Below are 23,764 nucleotides of genomic sequence, written 5' to 3' on the forward strand. Positions count from 1 at the left end.
TGGAATATTTTTGCATTTTCTATTATTACTTATGGTTGCTAGGCAGCATTTAAACAGTTTTTTGCATGTAAAAGGAAAAGACTAATGCTTGCTTATAAAAAGATGCACCTAGTTCAGTTTGTTTTCCTCTACATTTGATTCAGTGTGCATTCACAAATTGTTATTCATTTACTTCAGAAAATATAGTTAATTAGTAAGCAGTCAGGAAGATAAATTTGCACTTATGGCAGAGAGTTAAGGGAAACTGGCACAAACTGCTAGTGTACACTTGGGAAACAGAAGTAATTGTGTTCTCGATTTAACTTCTTTGGTTGAAGTTATATTGTATAACGTGTAATTTTTAATAAGTTGTAACAGATCTAAATATTAGTTGGCAGCATATATTGTAGATCAACAAAGGATTAATATATACTTGCTGAACTTTACAAAGAGAGCAGTGGCTTTTTGTAAATTTTTTGTTGTTGTCCATAGACTTGTTAGTTACAGAAGACATGAAGTCTATCATCTAATTATTGCTGATCCCCATTAATGAGTCTGTCAGGGATTATCTTTTATAGTGTCAACCATCTGTTGTGGTTTAGAATAATACACTAACTAAATACAGTTACGGTTTTGCCTTAAAAGCAAAACTATGTCTCTAGGAACAGAGCAATATTTTCTAGGTTCTGAATCCTTTCAGATATGTCAATGTTATACTGCTCTGAGTTTAAAAAACCCGAATGAAATGCCACATTACATTAATTTTGTTGTTGCTTTTAAAGGGCAATTTTTGTAAGTCAGATTATTGTTTCAATGTTATTTGTTAGTTATTAAAACAGCAATATCTATAAGAATATACATGACATATTGTGCTAAATTACCGATACTATCGGAGAATTTGTTTTAGTTAAAATCTTAATAAAAATAGATATGGAAAACAGTTCTGTAAGTAGCATTACAAACCTTACAGTATTTTATTGAGGATATCTTCCCCAGTACAGTATATAATGTAATGTATCATAAACTTTGGATGGCTTACCGGTAGTTTTTTTTTTTTAAAAAGCACTACTTGTACAATTGGTTAGTTTGAGGAAGCAGTATTTTAATGTTTTTATTGCATTCAATATAAACAGAAAGAGGAACAGTTTCGTAAAGAAAATGGAGTATGAATGTTTTATCAGATAGAAGTAAAAGGGAAACTGTATTAAAACATGACGTAGACATGAATGCTTAGTTTTGTCTTTCCTTTTGCAAGTTAATATGAACATAGTAATAAAAATGTTAAATACAATTTCTCTTACATACATCTAATAGTAATTAGACATCTTAAAATCAAATGTACTAATATCTTGGCAATGCATTTGTTTGACTATAACTTGAATTTTCTAGAGAAGCAATTTTTTTATCATTTAATAAATATCTTTACATATCTGCTCCAGTAGTTTATAGAATCTTTCTTTAGCTGTTATTGAACTGATGTGATATTTGTGTAGGTTAGGATTTACGTTACCCTATCTGTAACGTGGGCTTTGTTGGAAGACAGTAAAGCTTGTATAAACTTTTTGCCCGGTATAGATATCTGTGTTCTGTATATTTAAATCCATACCAGCAAGCTAGTCCCATGGGGGCAGTTCCCAGAGGATATCGTAAAGGATTAAACACTAAAGGCAGTGGGGTAATGTGTGCTAAGAGGGCATGATTTGTAAAACGTACTGTGTTGCAGGTATTTGGTTCGCGTAGAACCTGCTGGTGTCCTTTAACTTAGTACTGTTTCAAACAGCACTACATGAAAGCACACCAGCAAGGTCTACAATGTAGTGCTGTTTGAAACAGTACTATGTTAAAGGACGCTATCAGGTTCTACATGAACCAAATAATGTGCAACACATTAGTATGCTTTAGAAATCACATCCCTTCAGAGTGAATTACCCCACCATGCAGGAAGGAAGAGTGAGCATGATTGGAAATCATATTTAAAACATCCAATATATATTCTGGATTTGTTCAAAATCAAATGAAAATACTAAATTATTTGCAACATGGAATACTGCGTTTGATCGCATGTGTGGCAGATGGAAACTTTAAAGAGATATTCAAGTATTTCAAGTCCAGAGTAAAGAACTTGTGCTATACATTTGCAAGTGTTTCCCGATGATGTTTTACAATAGAGTTAAGAACATCCATCCCTAAGTTCTAGGGTTGCCAACTTTCTAATTGTAGAAAACTGGACGCTCTTGCCCTGCCCCACTCCCTTCTCCGAGACCCCACCCCTGCCATGGCTCTTCTCTGACACCCTGCCCCCACTCATTCCCTCCTTCTGTCACTCACTCTCCCCCATCCTCGCCCATTCACTCATTTTCACAGGGCTGGGGCAGGCTGTTGGGGTGCAGGAGGAGGTGAGGGCTCCAGCTGGGGTCCAGGCTTTGGGGTGGGGACAGGGATGAGGGGTTTGGAGTGCAGGAGCAGGCTGGGGGTGAGGGGTGGAGGGTTTGGAATGTAGGAGGGGGTTCCAGGCTGAGGTGGGGAGTTGGGGTGTGGGAGGGGGTGAGGGCTCTGACTAGCAGTATAGGCTCTAGGGTGGGGCTGAGGATGAGGGGTTTGTGGTGCAGAAGGGGGCTCTGGGCTGGGGTGTGGGACCAAGGGGTTCAGAGTGTTGGAGGGGGCTCTAGGCTGAGGCAGGGAGTTGGGATATCGGAGTGGGTATGGGCTGTGGATGCGCGTTCAAGGGCGGGGCCAGAAATGAGGGGTTCAGGATGCGGGAGAGGGCTCTGAGCAGGGTTTGGGGATTGGGATGTGGACTCTGGGCAGCACTGACTTCAGGCAGCTCCCGGGAAGCAGTGACATGGTCCTCTGGCTTCTAGGCGGAGGCGCAGCCAGGGGGCTCTATGTGCTGCCCCCCGCCCGCAGGTGCTGCCTTCGCAGCTCCCTTTGGGTGGTGTTCCCAGCCAATCGGAGCTGCGAAGGCGGTGCTCGAGGTGGAGCCTATGGGCAGGGGCAGTGCGCAAAGCCTCCTGCTGCCTCTCTGCCTAGGCACGAAACCTGCCAGCCAGGGCACTGCCAACCAGACTTTTAACAGCCCAGTCAGCATTGCTGACTGGAACCGCCAAGGTACTTTTTCAACCAGGTGTTCCGGTCAAGAATAAGACGCTTTTTTCTCAGTTGTGGAGTGTCTCCTTTAGTAACTGTGTAGGAAATGTCTAATAGAAATCCTGAGCAGATAGATTGAATTTAAAATCTGAGCTCCTTACTTTAATCATGTCATGCCTGGGTGAAATGTCTAAGGTCAGGAGTTACCTGGCATTTTCACCTCCTGCATCGTGTATAGTTAGCTTGCTCCTGTCCTGTAGGAAGAGCTTTTGTAGCCTATGTAGCCAAGAGGTTATTGAGAATTTTGGCACTATATTGAGCTATCTGATAGCATGTTTCTATATTTGCAGATTCAATGTTGTCTGATCTCCTGACTGAGCAAAGTTTCTATGTAATAAATTAGGTTGTAAAGAATAAAATCAATAAGCTGGTTCAGTGGTTGGCTGTGTGGGGCTGTTTTGAGTTTCTATAAAATGAAACTAGTTCCCACTATATTAAATTAGTTTCTCAGTTACAGAATTTCCATTTGGGAAAGTTAATGTCTTGTTTTGTTTTCTATCAGCTATCCACGGATCCATAAATTCTGTTTCCATGTCCTATGAAATTGCTATATATTCTGTGTAATTCCTTTTTATTCTTTATGGGTAGAACTATTGGGATGACTTGTAGGAGGTACAACACTCAAGGAAGGCAATAAGGAAGGTCACTCATATCAGATTGACTCAGTAAAAAATAGGTAATAGTTAATAATATCATCTTGGTTTTGAAGGTCTTGGTTTAATTTGTATACAAGAGGTTACAGATTTATCATTATTAGTGTAGTTTAAAAGAGTGCAGTTTTTACCGCCTTAGGGATCTGAAGTATTTTTGCCAGGTATTTTACACCTGTAATGCCTTCCTTCAAATTTATCAGCATGATAATTCTCAGGAGATGAACTTGGTTTTTACTAGATTCCTGCCCTGTTCCCTTTGAGCCATTGGGGATATTGGCCATTATAGTTTGTTCATTAAAGGTTCCTTTTTGGAAGCTATCAGGTGTGTCTAAAAGATGTACGAAATTCAAACTTTAATGGTGAACTCTTCTTAAGAAGTGATTGCAAAGATAAAATAGTGCTGCATCCCCATCTAGAGTTTCTGCCTAAGGTGATATCAAAGTTTCAATTAAATCAAATCCTGTTTTGTTTCAGTGTTTTCCTCAATGCCTGATATCATGCATGAGGAGTCTAGGTAGCCTAAATTATCTGCCAGTGAACCCTTGTGTTACTTACAAAGGACCAAACTCTTTTTGAGATCATCCCATTTGTTTGTAGCCTCGAGAGAAACTCTAAACATTGAACTCTCTTTGCCTAGAGATTATCCAGATGGCTTATTAAGCAGTGAAGAGCTTTAACAACAGAAAGACTTTGGGGAGGTTTTCAAAGCCAACTACAGGGTTTAGTCCAGGGATCAGCAACCTTTGGCACACAGCCTGGCAGGGTAAGGCCCCTGGCAGGCCAGGCTGGTTTGTTTACCTGCCGCGTCTGCAGGTTCGACCGATCGCAGCTCCCACTGGCTGCAGTTTGCTGCTCCAGGCCAGTGGGGTCTGCGGGAAGCAGTGCGGGCTGAGGGATGTGCTGGCTGCTCAGCTTCAGCCCACACATCCCGCAGCTCACACTGCTTCCCACAGCCCCCATGGGCCTGGAGTGGTGAACCACGGCCAGTGGGAGCTGCGATCGGCCGAACCTGTGGACGTGGCAAGTAAAGAAACTGGCCCGGCCCGCCAGGGGGCTTACCCTGCCAGGCCGTGTACCAAAGGTTGCCAACTCTGGCTTAGCCACACTACTTTCGCTGAAATTAATAAGGTTGTAAGGCTGCAACTTGTATTCAGAGGCAATTTCATGAAGGAGAAATGTGGATTACTTACTTGGTACCAATACGTTCCAAGTACATTGTATATACAGACCCATGTTGATTCTCTCTTTTCCCATGCTTCTTTGGAGTATTCTGTTTACAAGAAACAGAGGAACTGAGCAGGGTCACAGGGAAGGATGGCTTTTTTATAACTCTGGGACATCACATTCATAAGTCAGTGTGTATGAGCCCACTAATGATGAAACAGCCTTAAGAACTGCTGATTCAATTGCATAGCACATAACTCTTAGAGAAACCCATATCTGGAGAATTCTGGTTACACACAAGTCCATCTTCCTTTCCCTTTGGATTAAGCAGTTTTTGCCTCTGTGTGTGTATTTAAGCCATTAGGAACTCAAGCAGGCTTCTTTAGCACTCGTCTGAATGTTATGCACTGGTACACACGTGAGCTTGTTAATACAGCATTTACGTATGAATGCTGGGCTGTAAGTGTTGTGCTTTATTTTTTTTAATGAAAAACAGCACTGAATCATTTGTCTGTATTCAAAAAAGTCAAGAAAGAATAAAAAGAATTCTATGGACTTTGAAGAAGTAGGATGTAGTCTTGAACACAGTTATACTTATAGCTGAACTTCAATTATTTACACTGACAGTTTAGAATTAAAAAATGTGTTAAATATAGTTAGCATTTAATTAAACCCAACTAGTCTAAGAGCCATACTTCTGGGCCATATCCTACAAAATATTATGCAGGACGTACTGTCTGTATATTGCCTGGATCCTGTGTATTCCCTGTAGCATAATTTCCAGCAGGGAACATTCCACAGCTGGTAGTAGGTCACTTGCTCACCTGTTTGTTTTCTCCTTAATCCTTACCTTCTACTGCCCGAATAGCACAAGAACTTGTGTATTTGTGGAGGAGGGGGAGTGAGTCGAGGTCCAAGTGGAGGTGCTCTGTATGCTTGCTTTCCAAATAGTCATTTGGGAATTCATCACTCACTCCACCACCAGATCGGGAGTAACTGTACTTTTACAGATAAGAAATTATTACTGTTCACTTAATTGGTTGTTTGGAACTGACAATGTGTCTGCCCTGTACAATATGCACCGTAAAGGAAATCCTTGTTCTAAAAAGCTTAAGGGTAAGAGTGTGTGTCTGAGCTGTTGTTGAGGTCAGAATTCCTGTACTCGGAGACCTGGGATCCCCATCCAGTTGTCAGCCCAGCCCAGGGCTGGTTGAACCAGGCTACCAACTCTGAGGCTGGAGGGGTTTCCGTGATGATGGGGTTGTTGCACAAAGGGATAGGTCTAACTGTTTTTAAAACTAAAAGGCATCAACATTCTTAATGCAGATTTATGGGAGAACTATTGGAATGGACTCTGGGGTCTCCTTGTAGTTGTAATAATAGATCAACATCATGGGGTTTGGGGACACTGTGATCCCCACTTCAACTCTATCCTGAATCTCCTGCAGACTTCAAAGACTTGCTCAAATGGCCATTTGCTGCAGTTTTCCATGTGTTTGTCATTATGTTTATTCTTTCATTTGTCTGAATGTAACTGTTATAAATATATCTGAGAAATTAATTTTTCAACAGATTTTAATATTTTGTTGGTATTAATTATTTTTTATAATACATTTCATCTGTACACAAAAAAAGGGCCCTTACCCTTTGCTCTAGACTCTCCACAACACATTTAAATGCTGTATATAATATATAAACATAAAAACTCAGCACAAGAAACGTTTAAAGATCTTTACAGTTAGTTTCCCACCAGAACCCTCACAATCTCTCACCTCTTGGGAGAACAGATGGTCCTTGCAGCGTGCCCTGGACATTGTTTCAAATCTAGGAGGGAGCAAGTTCCAAAGCTTAGGGGCTGTCCTAGAAAACACACTGCTGGCTGACCCAACACTTTCTCACCGAAGTGGGGTGTTTCTGCTGATTGCAAATGTGGCAGTCGTTATATTAGCATATGGGCAGCGTGCCTCAGGTGGCATGTGACCAGGATTCATCACCAAATTTTGTCCACTGGTTGGATTATTAGCTTCCCTGGCGTGGGCTGGGTACTGAGAGGGAGTGCGACGTGAAGGCTGAGCCGTGCCCCTGGTATGACACAGGAAAAGAAGCTATCTTTTGGATAAGTAGATGCCAGATCATTTAGTAGACGTATATAGTGCATTACACCTGCTCTAGTTAGCTGGGAAGATGCTGGATAAGGATCTTATGTGGAAAGGAAATAACTAGCTTCTTTAAAGCAGCTGCAATTCTCATTTTAGTAAACTGTTTTCTTTAATATTAAACGTTCTACAATGTACAAATTATATTCAGTTACTTTTTCTTAAAATGTACTGGGAACAGCTAATGCTTGTGCAGTTACAAATACAGAAGAAAGTCATTAAATAAAATAAGACCCAGAAAAAGTAGAATTTAAATAAATCATTCTCATTGTATAACGGAATTATCTAAAAATTTTGCACTGTCCTTTTAATCTTTGCAGAAGATAATTTCCTAGGCTTTTTTGTTTAACTTTTTGATGGATTATAAATTTGTTATTTTAATTTATTCCTTCCCTAACTGTCTTTAAACATCTTAAGTGTAATTCCATGTATATTTGTATTTTGGTGGGTGGTTTCCCTACAATTCGCCTGCCATTCATTTCCTTAATGAATAGAAAAATATTTGTTCTCTTTCATATGTTCTGTTTCTTACAGATATGGAGTCAGGAGAGCGACTAACATCATCATCAGCCTCCTCTACTACAGCTACTTCCTCTCCTGCATCTTCTACACCTTCTGTAGCATCAGCAGTTTCCAAAGGTGGCCTTTCCACTGGAGCTGCATCACTTAGCTCCACAATCAACACATGCGGTAAATATTCTTAATTAATTATATTTTATTAATTTGCAGTATAATTTATATGTATGTAGCATATTTTAGGCAATTTCAGAATGCTACATGTATTACAGGATTAAGCATAATAATAAGATAAAACTGGTACGTCAAATGAAAATCTTTTAACACAAAGATACAGAGTAAACTGCATATCAAGCTGAAGTTGTTTGTGTTTTAGCCCCCTGCAAAAAAGGCATCCATTCTGAACATGACCCTCAAGAAGAAACCATTACCTCCAAAAGATTGAAAATGATGCTTTGCTAACTCTAAAAGACTGTTTAATTTATAAAGCAACCTCACTAGTATCGCAGAAAAGATCAACATGAAAAATCAGTGCAGCCGATCACAAGTGTACATGTATTGTACATAGGGATAGAATTTTTAGGGATAGATCTGATAAAACTAAAGTTCGGGTTCCTGAATGTACGTCTCTTAGTCAGAGTTAAGCCCAGTCACTACCCTAATTCTCTGTCCTCTGATGAGGTAGGAGAAGGGCTTTCTCTTATGGACCTCCTGGTCAAATTTTTGGATTTTCAAACATCACCGTCTGAAATTACTGTATTCTGGCCATCCAAATTCAGCTGGGAAAGCCATATGGGGAGTTCTCAACTGGACATATCAATTACTATAGTGAGTGCAAGTCTCGTTTTATCTATATCTCTGGAACAACAACTCATGAATAAACCAACCTTTCAGGATCTCCCTACCCAGGGAAGATCTAGAACATGGGTAGGCAACCTATGGCACGCGTGCCGAAGGCGGCATGCAAGCTGATTTTCAGTGGCACTCACACTGCCCAGGTCCTGGCCACTAGTCCAGGGGGCTCTGCATTTTAATTTAATTTTAAATTAAGCTTCTTAAACATTTTTAAAACCTTATTTATTTACATACAATAGTTTAGTTATATATTATAGTTTTATAGAAAGAGACCTTCTAAAAACATTGAAATGTATTACTGGCACGCAAAACCTTAAATTAGAGTGAATAAATGAAGACTCGGCACATCACTTCTGAAAGGTTGCCGACCCCTGATCTAGAATATGAAGATCTCAGTCAGCTGTATAATAGAAACTTGCAATGCTTTCTCCCTTCTTTCTAGGGAAAGTTCATGTAAAGTCTGTTAGCTTTATTAATGTTGAAGATCCTAATAAAGCACAGCAAATGAAAACGTCTGTAGATAGGACCTTATAATGCAAGTAGCTGACCATAGTCCAAAGCAAATGTAGTTCCTTCTAGTGGAATTGGCTTAAACCTATTCCATCAAACTGAAGAACTCTCCTGCCCTGATCACTTAAAACCAATGTGTTCTTTCTGTCGCAGCCTAGTGCCACTCACTCTCAGCTTTGCCTTGGAGAATATAAAAAATAGAGCAGTCTGCTGTATCTGAGGCAGGATCTCAACAATATTTCTTTGTAATTGCTCGAAAAGAAGCCACTGGAGGAGCTTCTTACTTTAAATGGACCAGTTAAGCTGATGAGAGTCTCTTCTTTTTCCACACTGTTCCAAAAAATCCAGATGTGTGTGTCCATCCTCTTTGGCCTCTACCACTTGCAGTTGTAAGGTTTTGGTTATATGGTGGTTTCCTAACATACAGTAGAAGTTAATTTGCATGTGACTAAAATCTGTTAGGCCACATTGAGGATTTACCACAGTTTTCTTCTCTCTTTGCCCTATTTATGTTGTCTGTGTGTCTCTCCTGTAGTATAGTATGTTTTTCGAAGTATTTTGGTAACTTGCTCACAATTTAATAAGTACAATAAAGATCTTTTTAAGGGGAGAATAAAGTGGTAGTTCTTATGTTTAAGATAGTACAATATCTAAGTTTATTTTGTCTTCATTAGAAAATTCAGTAGTCCTTTCCATAACTTCTGAGTCAGCATGTAGATGTTTCACTAGCTTTTCTTCTGATTGTTGACTTTATACTTTATATGAGACCATTGTTTCCTTTTTGTTCGAGAGCAGTGTGGATTGATTTAAATCAAAGCAATTTAAATCAGCAATTTTGATTTATGATTCAAATCAGCAAGCAGGAAACTTTGATTTAAATAATCTATTTTAATAATGTTTTGCATTTGTACAGTTTAGTTATTTGTCTGAAGAAAGGTTCTTTGAGTGATTGCAAATGTCCATTCTACTTCAGTGTGTGTGTGTGTGTGTGTGTGTGTCCGCCTACCCAGTGCACTGATGTTGGAGATGTCTTCTCATAGCAGTACCCATCGGGGCAATGTGTTTGCCCTCCTCACACTCGTACTGGTAAAGGAGCTTCTCTGACTCTCCCTCAGTTGCTTTTCACTGCCTGTGGTCAGAATTCTGAGTGTCTATGCTTATCTATACAATCTCTCTCTCTCTCCTCTAAAGAAAGTTTATTAAACTTTGTAAACAGGGTTAGTAGTTAGTTCCATAGTTAGTTTTATTGTGGTACTCATTAATTTAGTTTAGTTTTCCGGGAGCTGGGGTGGAGTGTGTTTTGGCTGAAGAGCATCAGACTTTTTACTGTGCATGGACACTTGGTATCAGGGCATGCCTAGGTCTCTGGCCTCAAAAACCCTATGATAGCTGTAAGAAGTTCATGGTAGTTGTTAACCCTTACTCTCGGTGCCTAAGTGTGTACTTGAGGGTCATGTTCAGAATGGATGCCGTTTTTGCAGGGGGCTTAAGCCTTGGACTAAGAAAGATAGGAAGGTGAGGCTTTCTCACATTCTAAAGTAAGCTGCCTGCGTCCTCTTTCAGAACCAAGTTGGTTGGTATATGCATCGAGAGGCTCCATTCCACCTGGGAGCACTCCTCTGGACATTGCAGTGTCTCCTCATCAGAGATTTTCAGAAAAAGCAATTTCTTCCTTCCCTGGTACTGTGTAAGGAGATGAAGATGAATGACTTATGTGCCTCTACAGCTAGAAGGCCACTAGATCTAGGGGATCTGAGGGCTTGTCTGCTCAGTGCCACAGTCCAGATTAGGAGTGTGTGATTTGTAGAGTGCTCTAGCTGTGTAGATCCTACTAGCACAAACTGAAAGGTACCTGGTTTGCATTAACCCTGTTTAAAAGAGGCCACATTAATGGGAACCAGGTACTTTTGAGTTTGCTCCAGCAGGGTCTACACAGGGCAGTTGGAGTGCATGCATTAGAACACTGTACAGATCACACCCTGGAAGTCTGGGCTATAGTATCATGTAGACAAGCCCAAGGTTTCTGATGGGACTCTCAAGCAGGAGTGTGGATACCAGAGGTAGAGCACCAGCTCTGGCTAGGTGCTCCCCAGTATTTCATGCTTCTTTGACCCATCAGGCAGAGGTGATGACTTCAGCTCCAACCTGAGGACCATTGAGATTGATTCTGTTGACTATACTTCTAGTTTATCTATGCAGCTGACATCTGCTTATACTGGTCTCTTGGTACTGACAATGCAAGAGGCAGATGGAGTGGCTAAAGACTTGCTCTGCCTCTTGGTACTGGATTATCCGATTGTGTTGGATATAGTTATTGGCACCATCTACTTCACAAGCTCTGGTACCTACTTCATCAGCAGTGGTGTTCCACTCCACTTCAGTTTTGGTGCAACAGACCTTGGTACTGATGGCAAGCAAGACTTCTACAGAGTTGCTGCCTAGCTATCTCGTATCTTCTTAGCGTAAACCAAGAATGCTTTCCCTGGTACAACCCAGGTCGGGTCAGATCTGAATTGCCTGCACTGCATGGTACTGTACCACCATGGCTGTCGGGTTATTTGGCTCTTCTTTGGAGTCAGAGGTGAGATCATATGTATCCTAATGTTATTTTCAGAGGCCCCATGCTACTCTCCATGAGCTCATGGGGCTTCAGCTACATTTCTGGGTCATGTATCTATAGGGGACATTTGCAGAGCAGTAACCTGGTTGTTGGTGCCTAACTTCATAAACTTTTCACTATATCTCAAAAGTCAAGAGATGATGCCAAATTTGGACGAGCAGTGTTAGTCTCTGTTAAAGTAGATTCCGAGCCTCACCTCCTGGCTGAACAACTTGTGAATCACCTGGAGTGGAATGGACATGTGGAATCACTCAAAGAAGGAAAAATAGTTACTAACAAATTGTGTAACTGTTGTTCTTCAAGACATGTTGTACGTGTCCATTCCATGTCCCACGTTCTTTCCCTCTGTATCACCATCTACTTACTAATATCCAGTACGAAGGAACTGATGGAGGTTTGGGGCGGCTCTGATCCCTTTATACCATTGGCTAGCAGCATGAGCATGCACAGGATGCATACGCCACCTCAACGAGTATTGCTATGGGAAAAACATTTCTGGTTTCTGTGCACTGTGCACGCACGCACCTGAAGTGGAATGGACATGTGCATCGTATCTCAAAGAAAAACAGTTTAGTAACCGTTTTTTTACTTCACATTGATTGGTAACCATTAAAACATGTTGATTTGCAACTAAAGTTAGCCTAAATTGGTGTTTCTTTTTGCTAACAGAGACACACTATATCTATTTACATTTATTTAAGTGATTATGTAGTTTAGTTATTCAGATTCTTGATTTTTTTCCTATTTTTTTTAATAGGAAGTGGTGAATAATGCATTTCTTATTTACTGGATGATTTTTATTTGTGATTTGTGTCACTCTATTTGAATGGAAATTTAAATAATTTAAATATATGCAAAAACAATTTAATTTTTCTGTTAAGTAAAACTATCTTTAATGTGCTGGATAAATAAAAAAAAGTTTGTCAAAATATTTTGCATTTAAAATTGATTTTATTGAACAGAGGAAATATAATCTATAGTTAGGAAATTGAACAGATTGTTTCTGACCACTGTCTCCTTCAAGATTTTAGAACTAGTAGAACAAATTGTCTCTCATCTGGTTTTTGTTCATAAATTGGGAGAGGAAAACAAGCTTTCCTGCCTTTTCAGCTCCCAACTGGTTACTCAACTTTGAATGTACTAAACTTGGAAATTAACTAGTCATTGAAGTGATATAGCTGAATAAACTGAAATGAAGAAAATATTCTCTCTGCTTCAGCAGAAGAGGCTAGTGCAGTCAAAAGCTTGTTTAGCACTTGGGTTCAAGGTGTTTTGGCAATCACTTTCACCAGTTCAGTGGTTTGACTTCCTTTAAAACCTGTCAGCAAACATGTACTGGTTAATAATATTTTTTATATTTAATTTAAATGATTTTAATAGATTAGAAGACACTTTGGCTTTAACACAGGTTGTCAATTTCAAATTTAATTTTAATTAGTTTTATAAACTTGTTTAGTTTTAAATAAAAATGCAATTTAAATAAAAAAATCTTTTTTTTTTTAAATCTTTTTTTATCCTCCTGTCTCACAGATCATGGTAGTGGAGAGTGTCAGAAACTCCAGTATACCATGAATAGTTCATTCTGTTTGGTTTGAGCGCAGACTTTTTGTTTACCCCCTAGTCATAAAAGTGTGTTTTTTCCTACAGGCATGTTGTAATCTTACAAACAGCCTGGAATCCGATTTGCTGTAACCTTTTTCTCCCCCATAAACTTTGTAGGTGATTCATCCTTCAGTCTCAGTGGCATAACATATTACAGTTTATATTTGGAAGGGTACCTCAAGTTTTTACTTGAGAGGTGCTGTGTTCTAGAGAAATTTCCCCCAAAATATTTAGCTCTGTTTCTAAACTGCAACCAAACTTGTACTTATTTTATTCATTATTTTATTTTTTTGCCACAGTACACATACTGTTGGTATCATAGTTTCATTAAATCACTCCTACATTAAATTTGCAAGATATTCTAAGTGAAGAAGATGGAATAAAATATTCACCTTTTGTTTCAGTTTCCAATCTCAGAGCTCATTCATACATGTAACTTCTTAAAAAGCACCGATTGTGGGTTCATCAGTTCCATTGTGTTAATTATAATTATTACATCTTTTATCAATATAGTTCTCCCAGATCTAATAAAATTGCTCAGGTTTCTTCAGCATAAGCAATTATTGTTTTCAAGGGCATGAAGTCAAAAACGCTTTAATCTGTGCATACAATTTGAGAGGCACAATTAGGGAGGTTCACATTTCCTCCAGTTCAGTATAATTATTTCCTTTACTTACCAGACTATTGACTACTGCAGTCTGTGTAATAAACTTCAGTACCCCATCATACAAATCCCTAAAATACATATTGAACCAAGACTGGAATTCTATATGCAGTGCTAAAAAATTATATTACAAATAAGTTATCTTTGGGTTCTCCCAGTTCAAATGGAAAAAGTATGTGTGAAAATATATAGAGAAAAATACAACAGTCCTATGTATGCAATTTAGGGGGAGTACAATAATAGTGATGCAAAAGTTTATGGTGGTTTTATTTGCTACTATGTTTTTAATCACTGAATATGAAAAAAAGCAACGGAGTAGATTGTTTGATGCCTTTTTATCTCATCATCTATTGGTGAAAAATAATAAAGAACACTGTAAAGGAAAATAAATTTTTGCACCTTGGTGAGATGTCAGCACTTTTGCAAGTTCTTACTTACATGAATAATCCTTTCTGTAATTCAGTGGTTAAACTTGTGAATGTTGCAGGACTCAGCCCAAAGCAAAACTAAAGGAAGATGAGCAATTCCCTTAATATTTTGGTGATATCAGTAGTAAAGAAATGTCAGAAAAATCCTGGTTAAACAGTCTGACCTCCTTTGAGGAATTAAATAAAGGAAGTTCATTAACTTCTTATAAAACATCAATGTAAACAATTCTTTATTAAACCAAGAGGTTCTGCCAAGGTTAGATTAATTAATCTTCTCAGAGTTCAGAATTTCTCCCAAATTGAATCATGGGATGGTGAACATAGATTCACAAACTAAGAGGATAGCTTTAATTGAAGAGTTAGATGATTTCCAATTTACATAGCTAAAATTTTAGCAACAAAGAATTTGTGAAGTTAAGTGCTGACTATTTTCATGTCCCTCCACCTCAATTCCAAATTATCCTTTAGCAGCTGCAGTGAATGTTAAGAGCAGATTTGGTAAATAAAATATAATCTGTGTAACTCCATTGCCTTTGACTTCAGTGCTTTTGTCAACTGATTTTTGCCAAACATTTGGGCTTCAGCCTGTGGTCCTTTGCACAGACTCCCATGAATTTATTAATAGTTCTGTATGCTGAGTGGCTATAGGATCTACATTTTGTGAGAAATATCACTCTTTAGGTGTTTTAAAAACATTGAAAAGCCTTTTTTTTCCCCATTAAATGTGAATTTTGAGAGAGGTGGGTGGAGTTTGTGGTAGTAATCTCATAAAAACACAGTTAGAGGCCCTGAATGTTTCTTCCACCTGTGACACTGACAAGACTTGATACTTTACGCTCCTCTAGTATTATGCAAAACATTTAATGTAATACATCCAAAAAATGCATTAAAAAGGTCCAGAGAATCCTGTGGCACCTTATAGACTAACAGGTTAACTAAAAAAGTTAACATTGCAAAGTTAAGTGTTCAGAAGTTAGGAAATGCCAGAATTAAGGTTGCTCGTACAATCTTAATTTGCCCTGTTTGTGCATAGCCTGTATGATAGTCTTCAGTTACATGATCACCCACTGTTTTTTTCACCACAGGGCCCTTACCTCATTCAGGCTTCAGTCTTGTATTTTAAATTGTAAATTTTTTGGAAAAGGGCTGTTCAGATCTATGTGCCTACAGCGCCAGTAGAGCATGCTACAGAAATATACATAATTAGTAATCGTAATAAACATGTTACATATACTATGTTCACAACATGTAATAAACATGTTACATATACTATGTTCACAATTAAAGGTAATTTTTGAGTAACATGAAAGCAAACATAGCAAAAAATCAGTCATATAACTTAAGATATTTGACTTACATTCTTCAGACTTCAAAAAAAGTCTGTAAAAGCAGCAAAGAGTCCTGTGGCACTTTATAGACTAACAGACGTTTTGGAGCATGAGCTTTCGTGGATGAATACCCACTTCGTCGGATGGATGTAGTGGCCACTACATGCATCCGACGAAGTAGGTATTCATCCACGAAAGCTCATGCTCCAAAACGTCTGTTAGTCTATAAAGTGCCACAGAACTCCTTTTCTGCTTTTACAGATCCAGACTAACACGGCTACCCCTCTGATTAAAAAAAAAAAAAAAAAAAAAAAGTCTGTAGACTAAGATTTACAAATGCAAAGTATAAAAATTACTGCATGGGTTTGAATGTATTTTGGAAATGTGTAATTTTAGTCTGATTTATATAGATATGTCTTCAATAAAATCTACATTTAAGAAAATAAATACCAGGATTTTCAGGACCTTATAGGTAGGTTCCTAAATTCATATTCATATGCCTAAATAATCAGTCAATTTTTTTTTGTAAGTGTTGAGCACCCAGCAATTCCCGTGGACCTTATTAGGAATGGCTGTATGCTCACCACTCTTAAAAATCTGGCCACTTATGCTACAGTTCTGTATACGCTTATGAATGTGCTTAACTTTATTCACGAGGAGTTCCATTGGCTACTGATTACACTTGAAGTTAAGCATGTACATAAGGATTTGGGCCTTAATTATCTGCTGAAACATGATAGTCTTTCCACTAACTTCACTTGGTATAGGATCTGGTGGTAGGAGCTTAACTTTAGGCACTCAGTTTTGCCAATTAAGCCAAAAATTTAAGGCCCCCTCTCCCTCCCTCCCCACGTTATAAGGAGTAGTTAAAAATTGAGATTTAGAAATGGAATTTATCTTTGTAACTTAATCATGATCTTCTGTGATTCCATAATGAGAGTGTGTGTGAAAATGTAAATTTTGATTCTTAACTATAATACTATGCAAGCTTTTGTATGTAAATATTTTGTGTGTAAATATTTTAATACTTTAGCCAGTTTTTTGAGCTTCATTTTAAGGCTCAGTTTAATTTACAAACATTTTAAATGCAGTTCACTTTGTTTCACTCCATTTTTACAAACGTTAATTAAAGTGTGTGACCTTTACTTTGGAATACAACCTTTTCTGTTGATTAGCCACAGTTTTCAGCTTGTTACACTGCAGGCACAATCACCAGTGCTGTGAAATTATGCATACAATTTGAAAGAGCTAGAGCCTAATGTTGGAAGACATGTTGCAGCAAGCTTTTATAGCAGTGTGAAGATTAAAGAACTTTGAAAAACAGAGAAGATAACATACATTCATTTCTGTCACAGTAAGTGGTCTCCTGGATTCTCCATAAGATAGAATGTCTTGGCATCACTAGTATTTTAAATTTTGTTTCCAAAAATGTCTAGCTAATCATTTTTGTACTTCTATTGATAGATGACTGATTTTGTTCACTGATGCTTTATATTTAAGGCATTAGTTAACTATTTATCCCTTTTTAATTCTTTTGAAAAGCATTGTTCTATTTCAGCGTGAAGTTCATTAATATTAATAAAGGCATTTGCAGTTATTATTCCTTATTACTAAGACACCAGCATTGTAGAAATGGATGCTGGCCTTTGGGGTAATGCTTTCAATCATTTATTTGTGTACTGGCTAGTAGAATTTCAAAAGCTCTTCTCAAAAATATTCAACCTATTAAAATGTAAGTCAAGAGTCTTAGGCAATGCAGTTTTGTGTTAAATTTCATTATGCAAAACCTGCACACAGTAAGCCAGCAATTTAAATAGGGACAGAAACTAAAAAAAAAAAAAAAAAAAAAGTATTCATCTACAATCAGAATCTTAAAGTATCTTAGAAAAGAAAGATAATGATTATTTTGGAAGGAAAATGTTGTTATAATCCAGTTTGTTATAAGAGAACTTTTCTTTGAGGACAAATGGAAGGACAGTTCCAATTTGAACATACTTTTTAAATACATATTTAAAAATTGATAGCTTCTGTTTTCTAGGCACATTAAAGAATGGCTTAGTTACCACATAGTAGTTTTTTTTTCAAAAGGCCCCATTTGAAACTCTCACATGTTTTGCCTTTGTTTATGTTAAGTGAGTTATATTAAAAAAACATTCTTCTTTGAGTGCTTGCTCATGTCAATTCTATGTTAGGTGTGTGCATGCCCATGTGCATGGCTGCCAGAGATTTTTCTCTTAGTGGTATCCGGAATCCTGTTCCCGCAGAGCTCATGCTCCGGTATATGAGGCGCCGCCAGCCCTGTGCTCTCTCAGTTCCTTCTTACTGCCCGTAATGGTCGCTGGAAGACCTTTCTACCTTTATAATTTGCAAAGTGCTCTAGTGGTTTCCCTTGGTAAGATCACATGAGTATGCAGGTTGGCTGTAGTACAACTTGAGGTTCTAGATCATTTGATAAGTTTTGAGAGGAAGAAATCGAACCAGCCTAGCTACTGCCTAACCTCACCATAACCGAATTCTTGTACGCATCACAGCAGAAGTGGGTCATGAAGTAGGAGAGGGTAGCTGCCTTATGGATAAATTCAGGGAGGAAGTTCCAGATATAATAGGCAGTTGTTAAGAAAACTCAAATACATATGTGGGAGAAGCAGACAAATGGGCATTCAAGGCTGGCAGCTACACTTGCCCCTTTGCTCATTTCCAGTGTTCCAATCATCTCTTTGTTGATCTTTGAAGTCTTGCTTAAAAAACACTTGAACCTTGTCTTCCACTGCGGTTCTCTGCTCCTGCTCTGTCTGCTTCTTCCCTCTTTCCCCACCTTATTCACAATTTAAGATAAATAAATGGATTTAACAGCTTCATCCTCAATCTCAATATATTTATTTTAATAAAGAAAAGCTTAAGGAGTGACTTGATTAGTCTAAGTATCTACATGGGGAACAAATATTTAATAATAGGCTCTTCATTCTAGCAGAGAAAGGTGTAACATGATCCAGTGGCTGAAAGTTGAATCTAGACAAATTCAGGCTGGAAATAAGGCATAAATGTTTTAACAGTGAGAGTAATTAACCGATTTCTGGTGGATTCTCTATCACGGCCAATTTTAAAATCTAGATTGGATGTTTTTTCTAAAAGATAAGCTCTGGTAATTCTTTGGGGGAAGTTTTATTGCTTATTATACAGGAATCAGCCTAGATGATCCCAATGATCTCTTCTGGCCTTGGAATCTATGAATAGATTACAGTTCACAGTAACTTTGTTTTAACCCTCATCTCTCCCTTCCCTGCCCCCTCTTATTTTGTCTTCATTTCCTCTATTTTTCTGATACAAGGCCAAATACTGCTACTCTACTTACACCTGGCTGAGCTCTGTACTTAAGTAGGACTGCTTGCAGAGTAAGGAACTACTCAGCATGAGAAAGGGTGACAGTATCTGGCTTCTAGACTGCAATCTTTTCATGGCAGGGATCCTCTCTTTTTGAAAAAGCCCCTTTCAAATTTGTTACTATATAACAATTAATTATTGTAAAGAGAGAGAGAGAGAGAGAGGGGACTGTGGGGAAACTGAAAAAACAAGAATAAGAAAAGAAGAAAATGGCTTGAAGGAAAATGACAAATAAGAGAGAATAATATTAAATAAGTTCTCCTGGGGTGTCAGGTGAAGATGCTGTATTAATGAAAATCCTTCTGGAACAGGAGGAGGAGGAGGAGGCTCCTCCAGCAAGAATAGGAGCCTGCTATGGTGGAACCAGAAGGCACAACAGATAATACCTGTAAACTTTCTAATGCTTAGCGATGGATTTCCCTGACACAACATTTAGTGCTGACAAGACGTACAAGGAGTTTAATGTGAATATGTTTGTGCATGTAGATATGTTGCAATTAGTTTTCTTTTTATTCATAATTTATTGAATTGCCAGTAGTTTGTATGACGTTCATAAACTCTTTAATTTTACCTGCTGAGCTCATGATCTTAAGCAGTGTTTTTAATCCTCAAGTAAACTGATGACTCCTATTGTTTCTCCCCCCTCATATTCAGAAAAAACATGTACCAGTTGCAACTGTAGCACTGTAAAACTAAACATTTTTAGTCAACTGTGCTTCTGTTTTACATCAGTCTGCCTCCTTCCTTGAGGCTTTCCTCCATTCTTTTACTGCTTATCTGACTTTCTTTAAAAATGAAATAAAAAACACACATACAAAAACATGTGTTCGCATACACTGATAGGTAAGGCTTCAGCTTCTATTACTTCCATTGGTACACTATTCAATGCATTAATTATCCCCTTGTGAAGAAATTTGTCCAGAATGCACACTCATCTTAAGTCTGCATCCTTTTTTTGTCAATTTCTTACCTTTCAAGTAGTTTGAAATCCAACGTTTCTGTATTGTTCAGAATTTCATAGCCTTCGTGCACCTCAATACTTACTTTTGTTTCTGATTAACATTTAATTGCATTGGAATGCTGCCTAATGGTTAGGGTAGGGAACTGGAAATTGGGACTCTGTTTTATGCCTAACTCTGTCACTGACTGTGTGTGTGACTGTGGATAAGTCACTTAACCTTTCAGAGAACAGTTAGTTCTCTTTAGCCATTGGTAAAGTAAGCTCAAAAGCTAGTGAGGTTTAATTAATATTTGTAAATTGTGTTTTGCTTATAGGATGAAATCTATCATATTCAAACGGTTTTTAAAAAAATAAGATTGATCCTACATAACTTACTCACTAGAATGATCTAGTTCCATTGAAATGAATGGAATTACTCACAGGAGTAAGTATTGTGGGTACAGGTTTAATTATCTCAGAAGTCTTATTCTCATTGTGTTCTTCATCTTTTCCGATTCAGTAATCTTAAGATTGTGATTTCTTTACCCTATTGCTCAGTGTCATTCTTATTTCATATATTTCTAGAGTTATGCCCTACTGAATTTTTATGTAAAACATATTATTTCACATTTACCTGTTTTCTAGTAAGAAGTCACCATGCAACTTTTTTTTGTTTAAAAAAATTAATTCAAATAAGCCCTTGTTTTCTGTTGTATTTTAAAGTATATAATTGAGTATTGAAAAAGATAGAGGAAACAGGTTTTTTGTCACACTATTCCTGATCCTTCCACCCTTTTGTGTGAAGAACATTCATGATCACCTGCCTTTGAAATTTATCACATGGATAACATGATTATATACGTGAATGACTACCACTAGTCTTTGCATCAAACAGAGAATCTGGAAGAGGTTCTGGGGAAGCCCTTTCTGCACTGACATAGATGTTTGTGCTCTGGAGCTTGGATGTACTGGCACAGACATTTTCTTGATAATGCTTACCTGCACTGAAGCCAGTGTTTATACCCGTTTTGGCACCAATGGCTCTTTTTGTGCTACGATTGTGGGATAGGCCTAGAGATGAGTGCTATTTGGATTTTAGCAGATTAGTGAGATGCTAAATACATATCCACAGAGGAGAGAATAATACAGTGACTGTGCCCTGCAGGAACTGATATCCACTCTGGGTTCACTAGCTGATTAGAACTAATTACTTTCAGGAATCCTAAAGAGCCAAGATTGATACAAATAGAATTGCCATGCCATGCCATGCCGTGCTTCCTGTTCTTGATGAGCTGGTGGATAAAGCATGGCGGACACCACACCTCTCATTTTCTCTTTGCTGCAGTAGATGGAGAAAAAGTATGTCTGATCCAGAGACAGTGCCAATGATGTCTTCCACTAGTATACTCCAGTGTGAAAGATTGGTTGTTCAGGTGGCTATGGTCAGCGGAAGGACCAGCCAAATTCTCAGCAAGGTCCTCTGGATCACAGCTTTGATGTTGGTACTTGTTTTTTTGTGTGGTATCTCTTTGGGTACGTCTACACTACCCGCCAGATCGGCAGGTAGCGATCGATATATCGGGGATCGATTTATCGCGTGTAGTGTAGGCACGATAAATCAATCCCTGATCGCTCTCCTGTCGACTGCTGAACTCCAGCTCGGTGAGAGGTGGAAGCAAAGTTGACAGGGGAGTGGCAGCCATCGGCCCGCGCCGCGAGGACGCGAAGTAAGTGATTCTAAGTCTATCTAAGATACGTTGACTTCAGCTACGCTATTCTTGTAGCTGAAGTTGCGTATCTTAGATCGATTCTCTCTCCCCCTCCCCATGTAGATGAGGCCTTTGTGTTGTCTGAGAAATGCAGATGTACTGAAATTGCATGGCCAGAGATCAGGTTTGGAAGGTAGAAGAAGTGTCATACATTGGCAGAGTTTATTTCTTGAGAGAACATGTTGCCCAGGATGTGGTGACTTGTTTTAGCATCAGATCTGGGGGCCATTTAAATAAATAGATATAGTGGCTGGAGCTGCTGGCTAATGAATAAATCCCTGGAGGTACAGGTTTCAGATATCAACCTTCCCTTTGGAGGCCGGAAAATGGTGTGGGACATTCAGCAGTACTGTGTTCAGGAGTGGCGCCAGGGTTTCTGGTGCCCTAGGCAGAATTCGGGGGGCGGCATTTTGTGCGCTCCCCATGGGGTGCGTGGGAGCTTCTGGTTCCACTCCCATCGCGCCGCCGAAGAAGGACCCTCCGCTGAAATGCCACAGGTGACAGTGGCAGTCATTGAGCTGCTCAGTTGTCTGCCACTGTTTTCTGCGGCACGTCGGCAGAAGGTCCTTCTTCGGCGGCGCGATGGGAGTGGAACTGGAAGCTCCCACACGCCCCGTGAGGAGCGCACAAAATGCTGCCCCCCAAATCCTAGCGACCGCCTAGGGTCGCCTAATGGAAGTGCCGGCCCTGGCTGTGTTGAACAACCAGGTGTAGGTGGTTCTCCAGAAGGCAAAGATGACTGCAGACACTCTTCATTCTCTGTGGTCATTTTTCTATTATACAGCAGGAAAATGAAAATTTAGTGGCTGAAAGGTGTTAAGACTTGTTGCTGCCCTCCCCTCAGACCCAAACTGCACCTGTACTACGAGGCACCAGAATAAATGTTTGAATTTATTAAAATTTTTATTGGTACAATTTTCATGTAGGGACAAAAGGACAAACTGTCCTAGTTGGGAGACTCTTCTAATAAATACAGAGGAGACTGAATGTTCTTCATGCACCAAAGAGGTCCATCAGGGGGATGCAATTACCATTCTGATATATAGCTAGGCTGGGGTGATGGGGATTTGATATTTAGAAATAGCTAAATATGTAATGGCCATTTGAACTGTTTTGCAACATGTTTTCAGGATGCAAAGGTGTAGGATCTCACGACATATCCAAATAAAATTCTAGTGAGTGCTGAGTCTGTGATTATGCTGTATATTGGTACCAGTGCTGTAGTGGTGTAAGAAAGAGATCCTGGCAGCTAAATTTAAATTTATCAAGAAGGATCTTAAGCATCTATGGTCTTTTTCTGAAATGTTTCCAGGTGCACTCCCGGGGTCGGTCAGACTATAGAAACTTCAAGGTCTCAAGGTGTGAATGAGAACATGCGAAGAAGCAGCTTTTCATTACATTTGTTAAGCACTGTGGGTGCAAGGAGAGCCTAGGCAGAAGGGGTGGGCTCCGTGTTAATTGCAGTGGAATAAGACATCTGTCACAGAAAGCTGTGACAAGGTTTGTGAGAATTATTTAAACTAGACACTAGGGGGAAATCGACAGGCACAAAGGAAAAACTCAGTCAGGCAACAATATCTGCTGGGTATTTCATTAAAACAAATGAATCTCTGTATGGCTGACATAAACGCCTGAAAAATAACAAGGTGTCAGATAAAGGAGATAAATATAGGCAAAGGTCAAAAATGAAAAACTATATACCCATGTGGAGGTGAATAAGAAAGTGAGGATGCGTATTATTTGCATTGCAGTGGTACCTACATTACCCAATCAGGGCCACATTGTGCTAGATACTAATGTAAACAATTAAAAAAAGATAGTCCCTGCTCCAGAGAGCTCATAATCTGGAATTATGACAAGATAGAACCAATAGAAGAAAGAGATGAAATGGGGCAAGGATGAGAGCTTTAATAGCAAAAACTTTGAAGTAGGTGAACTAGAAGACCTGGTAATGGAATAGGACTGTGGTGATAGTGATTATTATTTGTATTACCGTAATGCATATGAGCCCTAGTCCAGGACCTGGACCATTGTGCTGGATGCAGTACAGAC

At 38.8% G+C, this 23,764-nt stretch overlaps 1 protein-coding gene across 25 annotated transcripts in view; it reads left to right on the plus strand.

Annotated features, from left to right (window-relative positions):
- The window catches only part of BAZ2B (bromodomain adjacent to zinc finger domain 2B), a 264,100-nt gene that overhangs the window by 115,494 nt on the left and 124,842 nt on the right, over nucleotides 1–23,764 (plus strand). For all 25 annotated transcript variants that reach the window (XM_075070184.1, XM_075070185.1, XM_075070183.1 and 22 more), the window contains one exon: nucleotides 7,634–7,789. In XM_075070184.1, the coding sequence (XP_074926285.1) occupies nucleotides 7,636–7,789 (154 nt within the window). In that variant the 5' untranslated portion in view covers nucleotides 7,634–7,635. The remainder of the gene's footprint in view (nucleotides 1–7,633; nucleotides 7,790–23,764) is intronic.

This window comes from Chelonoidis abingdonii, chromosome 10 (assembly GCF_003597395.2).
Source record: "Chelonoidis abingdonii isolate Lonesome George chromosome 10, CheloAbing_2.0, whole genome shotgun sequence".
Classification (NCBI taxonomy): Eukaryota; Metazoa; Chordata; order Testudines; family Testudinidae; genus Chelonoidis; species Chelonoidis abingdonii.